Below are 14019 nucleotides of genomic sequence, written 5' to 3' on the forward strand. Positions count from 1 at the left end.
ACACTTGGGACAGCGTGCACTGAGTGCTGTGCTATCATGTCTTTCATGCAAATCTGGCAAATCTTTTACAATTAAAAATTAGGTCAAAGGAACCTAATGGATTGGGAAGGGTGTAGAGCAGCATTCCAAGTGATTAGAGGAAGGTCACAGGTTCCAAAATATTGCATTAACTGCTCGCTAATGCACATTGAAATAAAGTATAATTCAATCCCATGGGCCTATGCATAGACTTTAAATTCCATTTTCATGACCAGGGCAAGCCTAAATTACATATGAATTACACATATTATAACTTGATAGTTGTAGGAAAGTCACAAAGTGCTGGAGTAACTCAGTGGGTCAAACAGCATACCTGAAGAGCATGAATTGGTGACGATTCCGGTTGGGACCCTTCTGCAGACTTATTGTGGGTGGGGTGGGGGAAGAAGTGGAGGGGCGAAAGAAAGCTAGAAGAGGAGGGGTGGGACAAAGTGTGGCAGGTAATAGGTGAACAGATGAGGGGAATTTTGATAGGCAGATGGTTGGACAAAGGCCAGAGATGACAAAAGGATTAAGAGTTTCAAATTGTGAAGCCAGAGGAAGGAATGTAAGTGGAGGTAGAGGGGAAATGGAGAAATAGGTGCAAGTCTCGGTGTGGCACAGGGGAGGCAGTGGGGAATGAAAGTGGGATATGGAGGAGAAAATGGGGTAGAGTGAGCGTACAATTAAGGGACACAGAGGAGACATGGGTGACGGATCCATATATGATAGCAGGGGGGGAAACCACATTTACTAAAGAAAGAGTGCATCTCATATGGCATAGAAAGAAAAGCCTCATCATGGGAGCATGGAGATGGCAGAATTTAGAGTAGGGTTTTGATCTCCCTGCTATAGGAAAGATGCCATTTGGTTGGAAAAAGTGCAGAAAAACTTTATGAGGATTTTGCCAATGTTGCCGGAGCTATAGAGAGGAGTTAAGCAAGCTAGGCTGAGGGGTGATCTCAGAGATGTACAAAATCATGAGGGGGAAAAGACAGGGTGAGAGCACAGTCTTTTTCCCAAGGGTGGGGAAATTGAGAACTAGAAGGCATAGGTTTAAGGTGTGAGGGAAAAGATATAATAGAAACCTGAGGGGCAACTTTTTCCACACAATAGGTGGTGGGTATATGGAACAAGCTGCTAGAGGATGTACTTGAGGCATATACAATAACAAAATTTAAAATGTATTTCGAGAGGTACATGGATATGGTTTAGAGGAATATGGGCCAAAAGCAGGCAAATGGGACTATCTTAGATGGAGCATCCTGTTCATGGAACAGACAATAGTGGAGCACATGAAAAAGGGTTCACACAGCTTGGTGCCATTCTTCATTCCACATGAACATCTACTCCTACCTCAATTCACAAGCTGAATATAACTACACCTTAGTTCTTCTACTGTTGAAATCCTCACCCATATATTTATTACTGCCTCGGAAAAGTAGCCAATATAATCAAGGATCACTCACACCCCGGTGACTCTTTCTTCTCCCATCTGGCAGAAGGTACAAAACCTTGAAAGCATGAAGAACGTAATCCTTGCTGTTATCAGACTACTGCACTATCTGATGTACTCATGTGTGGTATGATTTGCCTGGATAGCATGCAAAACAAAGTTTCTCTCAATATCTCAATATATGCGAAAATAATAACAACAAACCAATCATTAATAATAAATAAATAAACCACTCGACTGCTATTGTATTGCTCGACTGTTAAACTCTGCAGGTATTGTTCAAAGTCACATCAGATCCGTTTCATCCACATCCTGTGTTCAGGATAAAATGAGTAAGAAAATCTGATTTGTGTCCAAGAACTTTCTAAATACTTTAATAATAACCATAACATTTAAGTTATCCTTGCTACAGTTAATCACAATCCTTTCAATAAATCTAACTACAGAGTTGTGAGTATTCTGCACAGTAGATTGACGTGTGGACTAAAAACTGCTTAACTTTGTGATTCATGTCTGTCATTAGACTTTTTTACAAGGTATGAAATGCCAAATAATTTTGCTCCATTTCATTTGCATGTAGCTAAACAACAATAGGGAAAACTGATGGATGGAGACAGCATTACGAGGTGAATCGCCCATAGATTAAGTTGCCCGTGAAGTTACAGTTTGGCTCATACTTACTCTGTAGGCTTGGCATGTTAGCATCTTCTGGTTTGCTTTTCAACAAGTGAGGGAGGCGTGTGTACCTGTATCCAAACCCACATCCCTGGAAATAGAAATGGAGAATTAATTGACAAGAAAGCTCCAAAATAGTCTGTGTCTTAACATTAGTCATGAACATCCCCTTGCATCTAGCATTTTCCTACAGGGGTGTTCAAGCCAATAATTACAATTAGGCTTCAAATTTAAAGTAGTCTTGTGAAGGAAGTGAACAAGATTTTGCAGTTAGCCACTAGTTCAAAGAAATTAATACTTCTAATATGCTTTGCTGCAGACTGGCTCATTTCTTCACAGTCCTAAATAGGGGAGGAATATCAGCTTGGTTCGTGGTCAGTCAACCTCTAAACAGTTTATGATTCCTCTAATCCAAAATTGGCATGCTGCTCAAACAGATATGAAACCCCAGAGTCTTTGTAATACCAAGCTACATTCAGATTAGCTACAATTTACACTGCAACTGAAATTGAAAAATGACTAACTAATAATAAAGATGGTTGCCAACAACTGACGTAAGATTTCTGTTGGGTCAACAAACAACAAGTCACATGCTCCAGAATGGGAAAACTAACCTAAACGCTCCCATTCACCTACGTTACAATGTGGAATATGGAATGAACTGACAGGATCTGAATGTTGCATGCACTCATATGTTGCGTATGTTGTCCTGCTTAACAGAATTTTACTCTTGTCGAAAATATTTAAGGAAATAGTAACTGAGTTGGCACGTACTCACAGAAGGGGATGGCAATTCTAAACATTGGAACTGTAATTAATGCAAGGCTCAACAAGAGTGTGGGAGGGATCGATAGGAGAATGTGGGAATAAACAGATCCCAATCTGAATGGGCCACAGCCTAAAATTTCATCCATCTACTTCACAAATATTGTCTAATCTGCTGAGTCCCTCCAGCATTTTATTTTTGCAACAGATCAGGGGTACCCAGGCTACTGCCCACCATCCATCCACCATTCACCAAGGTATCGGTTGTGCCACTTCCTCATGTGCGCATTAGAAACATAGAAAATAGGTGCAGGAGGAGGCAACTCATGCCTGCCTTCTCCCCATATCCCTTGACTCCACTAGCCCCTAGAACTCTATCTAACTCTCTCTTAAATCCATCCAGTGACTTGGCCTCCACTGCCCTCTGTGGCAGGGAATTCCATAAATTAGTTTACATTAGTATTACAATAGTATTACATTACATAAATTCCATTAGTTTACAGAAAATTAATTTCAATTGAAAAATTACTTAAAAATCAGCATTTTAGCTCCATTAAATAAAACTCCACAAAGTGAAACTTAAAAAAATGGCTGCCAAAGAAGCAAAAGTAAGTAATGAATTTGTTCAATGATGCAGTATTTCTGGTCTGTGACTGTCAGGAATAGTGATTGTGTGCAGGAATGACTTTAAAATAGCATCCTTTAGTTTTGTTTTGAGATAAAGAATGGATACAGCTCTTTGGCCCAACGTGTCTAGGCCAACCAACGATCATCCATATACACTAGGGACAATTTACAGACGCCAATTAACCTACACACCTGTATGTCTTCCAATGTGGGAGGAAACCGGTGTACCTGGAGAAAACCCACACTGTCACAGGGGGAAAGTACAACCTCTATACAAACAGCACCCGTAGTCAGGGTCGAACCCAGGTCTCTGGCGCCGTAAGGCAGCAACTCTACCGCTACACCACTATGCCACCTACTCACTAAATAAGTTAATCAGGGATCATACCACATTTCAAGTCATAAGCTACCCTTACGTGAAAATAACAGGTATGTTAATGGAAGAGGAAATAAGGAGAAAATAGGAGGCTTTTGGGTCCAAAGTGTGCATGTGCATGTGTATGGAGCTGCAGGAGGTGGGAAATGTCCTTAATAAATATTTCTCCATTGTTTTTACTGTGGAGAAAGACATGACCTCCAGGGTCCTTGGGGTAGTTGATAGGAATATCTTGGGGATAGTTCGCATTACAATAGATGTGTTGCTGAATGTCTTAAAACTTATAAAAGTAGATAAATATCTGGGGCCTGATCAGGTATATCAATAAAAACATTGTGAAAAACAAGAGAAGAACGTGCAAGACCAATTTGTTGGGATACATGCATCATAGTTATCCATGGGCGAGGTGGCGGAAGAAGGTGCCTTTATTCAGGAAAAGCTGCTAAGAAACATTTGAGAAATAGAAACCAGGTGCGGTAGGTAGGTTGTGTTGGAAGGAACTGAAGATGCTGGGTTACACCGAAGATAGACACAAAATGCTTGAATAACAGCAGGTCATGCAGCATCTCTGGAGATAAGGAATAGGTGACGTTTCTTCAGTTTGAAGAAGGTTCTCAACCTAAAACGTCACCTATTCCTTTTCTCCAGAGATGCTGCCTGACCCATGGTAGGTAAGTTACTGGAGGAGATGCTGAGGGATAAGATATACATTTGGAAAGACAGGTTGATTAGGGATTGTCAGAGCAGCTTTGTACATGGAAGATTGTGTCTCACAAATTCAATTGAGTTTTTTGAAATGATCAAGACAGGTCGATGAGGACAGGGCAGCAGATCTAGTCAAGATGAGCTTCAGCAGGGATTCAGGAACAGCAATCTAATTGGCTTGATATTAAGAAGCAAAGGGTGATGGTGGAAGATTGTACGCGGACTGGAGGCCTGTGATTAGTGGTGGACCTTGGGGATCGGTGCTGGATCCATTATTGTTTGTCATCTATATTGGGCAGCACATTGCTGCAATTAGTAGAGCAGCTGCATCAGAGCATGAGACCTAGTTTTGATCCTGATCTCAGGTACTGTACATGTGGGGTTTGCACGTTCTCCGTGACCATGTAGGTTTCCGTTTCCTCCCAAAGACGTGCAGGTAGATCAATTGGCCTCTGTAAAATTGCCCTTAATGTGTAGGGAGTGTTTAGAGGGTAGAACTGTGAATGGGTGATCGAAGGTTGGCGGTCAGCGAATGGCTGGTTTCTTTGCTGTATCTCTAAACATAATGATTTGGATGAGAGTGTACAAGGCATTATTAGTGAGGAACAACAAATAGTATTTCAGACAGCTAAATGAGAGGTGTTGCATTTTATGGAACTCAAACCAAGTTCGGACCTTCATAGTGAATGCTAGGACCATGGGAGCGTTATAGAAGCATAAGTGCATGGTTCTAGGAGCATAAGTGCATAGTTCCCTGAAAATGGCTTGACAGGGTGGTGAAGAAAGATTTTGACATGCTGGCTTCATCAGTCAGGCTACTGAGTCTAGTTGTTGGGTCATTATATTAGAGTTGTAGAAGACGTTGGTGAGGCTGCACCTGGAGTTTCATGTTCAGTGTTCAGTATTGGAAAGATGCCATTAAGCTGGAAAGATTGTAGAAAAGATTTACAAAGATGTTGCCATTAGTTGAGGGATTGAATTATAGGGGGAAGCTGGGCAAGCTGGGGATGAGTTGAAATCTTATAGAGATTGTATAAGATCACAAGGGGCATAGATAGGAAAAATCTTTTTCCCAGGGTTCGGGAATCAATGTTCTGCAAATTAAGTTGAATCAGCTGTCGTCATTTCCTGCTATATACTTTCCATAACCTTCAAGCTCATTAGTTCAATTTGAATTATGCAATACTATTAAGGTCCAAGGAATGGGGTAATTAAAAAAAACAACAGGAAACAACATGGTTAATATGAATCTATGAGACACTCTGGACATTCCACGGGGCTATAATGCAAATGTATTCCTTCCACAATGGAAGGACGGAGTCAATTTGTACACAGTGCAGTCACTCAAAATGACCATATTACAGCAGTTAATGAACAAAAATATTTGTTAATGACAATCTGACTGCTTAATCGACACTTTTACTGTTAACAACCTATTATTTCCACTGTCACTGAGATCAGTACCCGTCGTTTTCTGAATTATCAGTTCTAGTCTTTGGATTACTAAATCAATCGCCATCTGCTCAGACGGACATAAACAATCCCAAACCATATTCAGAGGTGACAGGGAAGTTCTCAGATCTGCTGGTCAATATCTGCCTCTCTACTGACATCACTAAAATAGATTAATCTGTGGATTAATCTCATGCCTCATAACCCCACAAAACATTTATTCACCATAAATCGCCTTAGAACATTCCAAAGACACTATTTGTAATAGCCACCATTGAACCCTCAACATCAATTATGATGTATGTGCATCAAATTGACTTCCATCGTCCCCACACCACAACAGTAAATGTGCGGCTGAAGTCTACCTGCTCCTATTACATTGTTAGTTCTTAAACTCCCAAATCCTTCATGATTACATTCTTCTATATTCTTTGCCAGAAGTTGCAACATTTTCCTGTACCATAATGATTGAAAATATGCACATTATTCTAAATGCAGCAGCACCATTTGTTAATAAAATGATGGAACACCTGATTTTATGCTCAGCATTAACCTTTTTATCTATTCCAAGATTTGATCTTGTTTTTCTACCACTATTGACCATTAATATGACAGCTTCAAGATAATGCCAATCTCTAGGTCTCTCTCATTTTCGAAGCGTGTAACTTTCTTTTTAATTTGAAGTACAGTTATGTATGCCTTTGTCCCAAGCAGCTGATTGCATTTAATTCTTTTGGTCATTAAGATCCACTTCCTCCTCAAGAACTTCGCACAGCGAGTGATAGAAAGCTGTTACCGTTTGCAATCTTTTTTTTCCGACGTGGAAATAGTAAGCTTAACGTCACTGTCAGCACAATGTCGAAGTATATTGATGTAATTCTGTGGTTTTTCCTACTTATTCCAGGAGATCACCATCACCATTGTTTTATACTGTTAGTGAATTTAGCTTTGAGATTATCTGGCATAAGCTCCAGGTGATCTGAGTTTTAATCTATACTAGACCAAGTGCAGACCCGTTGGGTCTGTTCCTCCAACGCCCGGTTGCGGTGGTGGGGCTGGAGGGGCGGCATGCGGCGTCACATGCACTAACCACCCCCCAAACACACGCTAACTACCCCCCCTTGATATTATATTAATGTTTTAAGAGAGAGAGGGAGGTAAAGAGTGAGGATAGAGAGAGAATGGGCAGACAGAGAATGGGGAGAGACAGAGAGAGAGGGGACAGAGACAGAAGGGCATGAGACAGAGTGAGAGGGGGATGTAGGGGAGGAGGAGAGGGAGGGCGGGGAGAGAGAGATGGGAGATTAATAAAGGGGATGAGGGAGAGGGGGGGGGGGAGGGAGTGGAGGGTGGAGGGGAGCCAGGCTGCCAAACGAAGAGAGAGAGAGAAGCGGCTTCTGACTCTGGAAACCCACAGCTGGAATGAGCGCGCAGGGCTTCACTAGCTGCGCCAACAGTGATGAGAAGTTTAAGCGCGTGATACTATAACGGAGAGGAGTAGATTCAGCGCGTGAGGAGTCACTGCCCAGAGATCTGTAGAACAAAGAAGCTATAGCGGAACGGAACTGTAGAATCTTTGTTCTGCAGAACTTTCTCGATCTTTCTGCGCATTTTAATCCACAGCGGTGGGGGGGGCGGGGCCTTGAGGCAGGTGGGCCTGGATTGGTGGGCATGTGGGCATTGTGACGTCAGCAGCTGGTGAGCGGCGTTTATATTTTAAAAATTGAGTTTTGTGATCAATTTTATTCAAAATCTGTGGAAATAATTGACCAAGGAGTGGATTTCTGAACTCATGTTAAATCCCCACCGAAATTGTAAAAATCTCTGCGTTTTTGCGTCTGGTTTTCGAGGAGATACGTTTCACATGCAAAATAACACACACACATCCACACACGCACACACACACACACACACACACAGAGAAGGGGGAAGGGGCAGGAGATGAGGGGGGTGTGGGGGAGAGGAGAGGGATATTTGCTTTTACACCTTCATGTGCCATGAAGTAAGCCTACCCTCCAGAGTCGCACAAGGATCCAGTTAGTCTGTGCCCAAGGTCGCTGTTCATATGGAGCTAAGAGATTCTTCATCATGGCGAGACATCTGTAAAAACAAAAACATGGGACTCTCGAAGTACTCATTTTTATTAACAACTTATTGGCTGCATTTTTATAGACCTTCCTTGGCTTTGAGTAAATGGTTGTGACAATGTTTTTGAGAAGATGAAAGACTCTAGACTGCAATGTTTCCGGAACCAGATTTATTTGTTGCTGGAGGTATATCTTTAACCGTCTGCAAGAAATCGCATTGGAAAAGCTGCTCTGTGGAACTTGACGTATGCTTCTGTCATACTGGTGCTCTATGAACAGAAGCTAACAATAGTTCAAACAACAAACTAGAGAACTCTGATGAAAATTATCCCTTTAATCATAGTTCATAACAACAACATCTCAACAGGTTTATCAAATTATCAAATGCTTGTATTGTTATAAACAAGGTAACAGAGATCACCATTCTTTGGGCCACCATTTTTAACTTTCAGGTATACAAAATTTATTTTGCATTGAACTTGGCAGGGTGCATTTAACAGAGGATCAGCAAATGATTGACTGTTATCTTCAACGTTTGTAACAATGAAGTTTCTAGCTAGCAAGCTGCTGACGTGAAGCATGCTAAACACATTCAACTGTTACTGTTCTACACCGTGGAAAACTGGGGTATAGGAAGTGCAGGAAGAAAACATTTTCTGACAGCATAAACTTTGGTCAGAATTACAACTGCACCACCCATTAGATCTTGCTTTGGTGGGTTCCTATTATTTTTCACTTTAACAACAGCCTCCTCCAGTCTCACAGGACTACACAATGGGAGAATGTCATCCAGGTTAAAAAGGTTTCTACTTTGAAAAATTGGTGCAGGAGTGGGCCATTCGGCCCTTCAAGCCAGCAGTACCATTCAATATGATCATGGCTGATCATCTAAAATCAGTACCCCCTTCCTGCTTTTTCGCCATAACCCTTGATTCCTTTAGCCTTAAGAGCTAAATCTAAAGGGCCTGTCCCACTTGGATGACCTAATCCATGAGTTTAGAAGACCCGAGTTGAAAAAAATGCCAGGGTTGTGTTGACTCGCCAAAGTAAAAGACCTCCTACGAAAGACCTCCTACGACCCCCCCCTTGACCTCAGTATTCCACACCTAAACCCAACTACGAGAAGAGTTTCGAAGACCTCCTACGACCTCGTGGCGACCATGCTGCGAGTATGAGTCAAGGGTAAACTCAGGAGAGGTCGCCAATTAGGTCGTGAAAGTGGGACAGGGCCTTAACTTTCTCTTGAAAACATCCATCGAATTAGCCTCCACTGCCTTCTGTGGCAGAGAATTCCGCAGATTCACAACTCTCTGGGTGAAAATGTTTTTCCTCATCTCAGTCCTAAATGGCCTACCCCTTGTTTTTAAACTGTGACCCCTGGTTCTGGACTCCCCCATTGAGAACATTGTTACCTGCATCTAACCTGTCCAATCCGTTAAGAATTGTATATGTTTCTATAAGATTCCCTCTCATCCATCTAAATTCAAGTGAATACAAGCCTAGTCGACCCATTCTTTCATCACATGTCAGTCCTGCCAACCTAGGAATTAACCAGGTGAACCTATGCTGCATTTGCTCAATAGCAATAATGTCCTTCCTCAAATTAGGAGACCAAAATTGCACACAATACTCCAGGAGGACCTGGGAGAAGAAGGAGCTTCCACCGCCGGCCCACGGCCAACTTCCACCGTGGACCTGGTGTGGACTTACCATCACCCCTAGACTGCGGTCTGCGGTGTTTCTGGCTGCGGTGGGGACTTTAAATCTTCGACCGGCGGCCTGCGGCCTGCACCAACCTAAAGCCGCAGTCTTCGGTGGGGAAGAACCGATCCTGGACTGACTTTGGACTCTGGTCCCGACCACAGGGGGAAATGGAGAAGGACTGGCCAAATTTTGTGCTGTGGTGGATGTTTGTGTTAAATGTTTATTGTGCGTTCTTTATCATTGTACCGCTGCTGACAAATTAATTTCACTTGCACTTTATGTGCAATGTGACGAATAAAACTGATTGTATTGTGTGGTCTCACCAGGGCCCTGTACAACTGCAGTGGAACCTTGTTCCTAAACTCAAATCTTCTCGCAATAAAGGTCAACATGCCATTAGCTTTCTTCACTGCCTGCTGTAACTGCATGATTACTTTCAGTGACTGAAAGTAACCGTGCTCAATTTAGATTTCTCCACAGTCACTTGAGATCAAACCTATGAATTGCGATTTCATCACTAGATAATAACACATTGCAAAGCTAACCACCAATTGGTAATATGTTCAGTGAGTCTCTTTTGCACATGTAATAACCAATAGTGTTTGTACTTACTGCTCCTCTGGGATGCGCTCAACAGCTCGCAGAGAGTGTGGGTAGCAGACGTAGCTAGCGAGGGCCTGCATCAGAGAATCCTTAATATCTAAATGAGAGAGAAAGAGAATGAGCCAGGGTCAAAGTATTTCATTATTTAAGGACACCATAGATTAATACTGTGGAAATGAATAATTTCCATCTTACAAAGCAGCAGTGCTGGATAGGCTGGATACATAATTAAGTTTGTCCTGTACTGTATAATCACAAATCACACCCTATCCAGAAGGAGGGGACCAGTCTCATGAGTCAGGAATGAACAAGAAACATAGCATAGAAACAGGCCCTTCAGCCCACAATGTCTGTGCCAAACATAATGCCAAGGCCAACTCTTATCTGCCTAAATTCATATACCTCCATGCCCTACGTATCCAAGTCTATCCAAACTCAAAACCAGGCAACATTCTTGTAAACCTCCTCTGCAACCTTTCCTTTTTTTTATCCACTTACATTTTTATTAATTTTTAAGAGATATATACAAAACAGTGCAACACCATCACCATAAATAAAACAAAGTAAGAAAAACAGCAATCAAAATTAAAAAAATAAGTAGATAGGGGGGAAAAAAAAGTAAATAAATTAAAAAATTGGAATAAGACCGTGTGGTTCACTTACCAAATTAAAAAAAGAAAAAAATTACATTGATTAGTTATCTGGAGATAATTCAATATTCATACCATCTAGTTCTATATAACACAATCTTCCCATATCTAGCTCGGCATTTATCTAATTGGTGTCATGGCTCAAATAAACAGTCCTTTATTCCCAGATCTTCTCAAATGAATTCTCCTTGACTCTCAAGGAATATGTCAATTTCTCCATATTAAAGATGTCTTGCACAATTTCTAACCACTGTTCCTGTTTTGGACTTTTTTTCATTAAGCCACTGCCTGGTAATGGCCTTCTTACTTGCTGCAAGCAAAACTTTAATCTGAGATCTGAATGAAGTGGTGAGAGATGGGTCATGGAAACGTGAAACAGAATGAAGATCTAAGACCAGGATTCAGAAAGGGGTTGATGGAAAGCTTGTGCCACAAGTCTGAGGCTGATTGAATTGTGGCTTGACGTGTGATACTGTGGAAACTGTGAGTGCCTGCACCATACAATCAAGAGACTGAATAAAGCTAAGTCTACTTTCACCAGCTGTCAGTGATGTATCTATAAATGTGAATTCAACACAACACATGGTAACTGCAGCAGAATTGAAACAATGGGCATATCTCCTGTTGCACCAAATCCACACTTTCCTGCTCCTACATCACATTGTTTGTTCCAGAGTGGCCACAGGTCAGTCTACTACTGGTAGCACAGCTCCAAACTTCAGCATGACGTGAAACCCCGAGGCTGCCTCAACAAAACCAGTCTGATGGACTCAAGAATGGCTTTGGCAGCCTGGAGTCTCTCTGCACACCCACCAGGCTCTCAAGCAGACAGGCTTCAAAGCTGGCCACATAGTGGAGAAGTTACATTAAGTAACAATTGGGATATTTTGTAAAATTTAAAAACGTTTAAAGTTAGAAATATTACAGTTTTTAAAACATTTATATATAAAAATTCAATTGAAATCATTAAGACCAACATAAATAAATAATAATGGAATGGAGCAGCTGTTTTCCCCAGCAGCAATTTTCTCTCATTGATCTGAATGGAGATTGCTGTGCTTGTGCTGCACATTTAATCCGGCATATTAAGTCCCAGTAGGAAAGAGGAAGATCAAGAACAACAATCAATCTGCTAGAGGATCTCCGCCAGTTGGGCAACATCTTTGAGGGCAAGGGGAGAGGAATTGTCAATATTTCGGGCCAAGACCGTGCATTGCGGTGGAAGATCAGGCAGACCCTCTGTACTGAGTCCCCCACCAGAGCAGATGGACAACCGCAGATAGGGGTGCCAAAGGTGCTTAGGCCAATGTTAACACTGGAAATCGAGTCTCCCTCAGGGATTCCCAGGCAAGACCTAGATATAATTTCTGGCATTGGGGTAGAAGATCTACCAAACCTTGACAACTGATCCATTGTAATACTCACCATCATCCTTAGACCTGTAACATTTTAAAAGTATTAGTGATTTATTCAAGCTGTTTGCAAACAGAACTGGGAGTGTCCACGTTAAAGTATCAACACCTCGTTCATGTACCCCCTACACTTAAGAAGCAAACCTACAGCTATCAAATTTCCCATTTGTATCCGAATTTGGAGCAACTGGTGTTAACCTAAAACTTCAAATTGAGAACGCTAAGTAAACCTATCTTGCTAACTAATAATTAAAATAGCTTCACAAGTTGAAGATATAGCTGCTGGGAATGAAACAAAAAAACACAAAGTGCTGGATTAACTTAGCGGGACAGGCAGCATCTCTTGAGGACATGGATAGGTGACCGTCCAATTCAAGCAAGAGTTGAACAGAGTCCTCTCTGCTCTACTCCAAAGCAACACCCTCAGATGAGCCGTTTCTACTGCATGCAACAAGTTCCTCATCCCAAAACCAGTAAACTGATGTGTGAAGGATTCCTAAATCAGCATCAAACATCCCTCGTGGACAGAACATTTAGACTGTGGACAATTAGCTTCTTTGAGTTGATCTTATTCCTTCCAGCGGCCATGGTCAACTTCACCAAGGATTGTACTGAATCAAGTCAGACCTGACTCGTAATACCTCACCTGTTCCCACAATTCGAGAGTCAGCAAAGTGCTTGGCGAGGATGGCAGCTAATCGGCTCAGTGTCTCTTGATACCCTGTGGATGAAGGTATTATTTGCATTAGGCCTGTATATAACTGTGCATAACCACATTTTTCTCACCAGATACCTTCTCAACTATCAATGAAAAGTATACAACATCTCAATACAGAATCAATTACAGAAATGTGTTCTGTGCTGTGTTCTTATTTTGAAAATGCAACTACCCCTGTGCAAATTGGATAGGCAAACCATGCCCTTGTTCATTGTTCACCTGCAGCTTATGTGGTTACCAATCCTGCTCCCAGTTACTCAGTCAACCAACAAGTACCAGTGCCTTAAGGAAGCCTGCTCACCATCTCGATGGGGTAATTCGTCACACTGTTTGGCACAATTCCAGGATGATGTACCAGAAACTCAATCCCTCAGATCTTCGATTGCAGAAATAATAAAAATAAATAAGGATGATATTTTCCCCATTAATCCTGCTGTGCTGTTAAGTCCTCCCTGTTCAAAGAAAGGAGTGGGCAGCATTCTGTCAGTTCCCTGCTAATACTGGATCCTCCACTACCAGTAGGTAGCTCTCAAACAGTGGAGCTCCATCTGCTTAAGCGGAAAGGTTGAAGCATTAGCTCAGTAATAGATGCTGTTCCTCGATCTTCCATTGGGCGGGAGACCAAAGACAGGTGCATCAGTGGGGATGGGATGGAGAATTAAAACGACAAGCAACAAGAACCCCAGGATACAGACCGTCACAGGTATTCCGTAAAATAGATATCAATTTGGTTTCTCCAAATTGTAAAGGATGATCCATTGAATGCAGAGG

At 41.8% G+C, this 14019-nt stretch overlaps 1 protein-coding gene across 4 annotated transcripts in view; it reads right to left on the reverse strand.

Moving 5' to 3' along the window:
• LOC129704606 (E3 ubiquitin-protein ligase RNF123) overlaps positions 1 to 14019 on the reverse strand; it is a 184890-nt gene that overhangs the window by 86540 nt on the left and 84331 nt on the right. For all 4 annotated transcript variants that reach the window (XM_055647838.1, XM_055647839.1, XM_055647836.1 and 1 more), the window contains exons 28-31: positions 13177 to 13251; positions 10478 to 10565; positions 8087 to 8174; positions 2156 to 2240 (exon numbers count right to left, since the gene is read on the reverse strand). In XM_055647838.1, coding sequence (XP_055503813.1) covers positions 2156 to 2240; positions 8087 to 8174; positions 10478 to 10565; positions 13177 to 13251 — 336 coding nt within the window. The remainder of the gene's footprint in view (positions 1 to 2155; positions 2241 to 8086; positions 8175 to 10477; positions 10566 to 13176; positions 13252 to 14019) is intronic.

Source organism: Leucoraja erinacea, chromosome 16 (assembly GCF_028641065.1).
Source record: "Leucoraja erinacea ecotype New England chromosome 16, Leri_hhj_1, whole genome shotgun sequence".
NCBI classification, from domain to species: Eukaryota; Metazoa; Chordata; class Chondrichthyes; order Rajiformes; family Rajidae; genus Leucoraja; species Leucoraja erinaceus.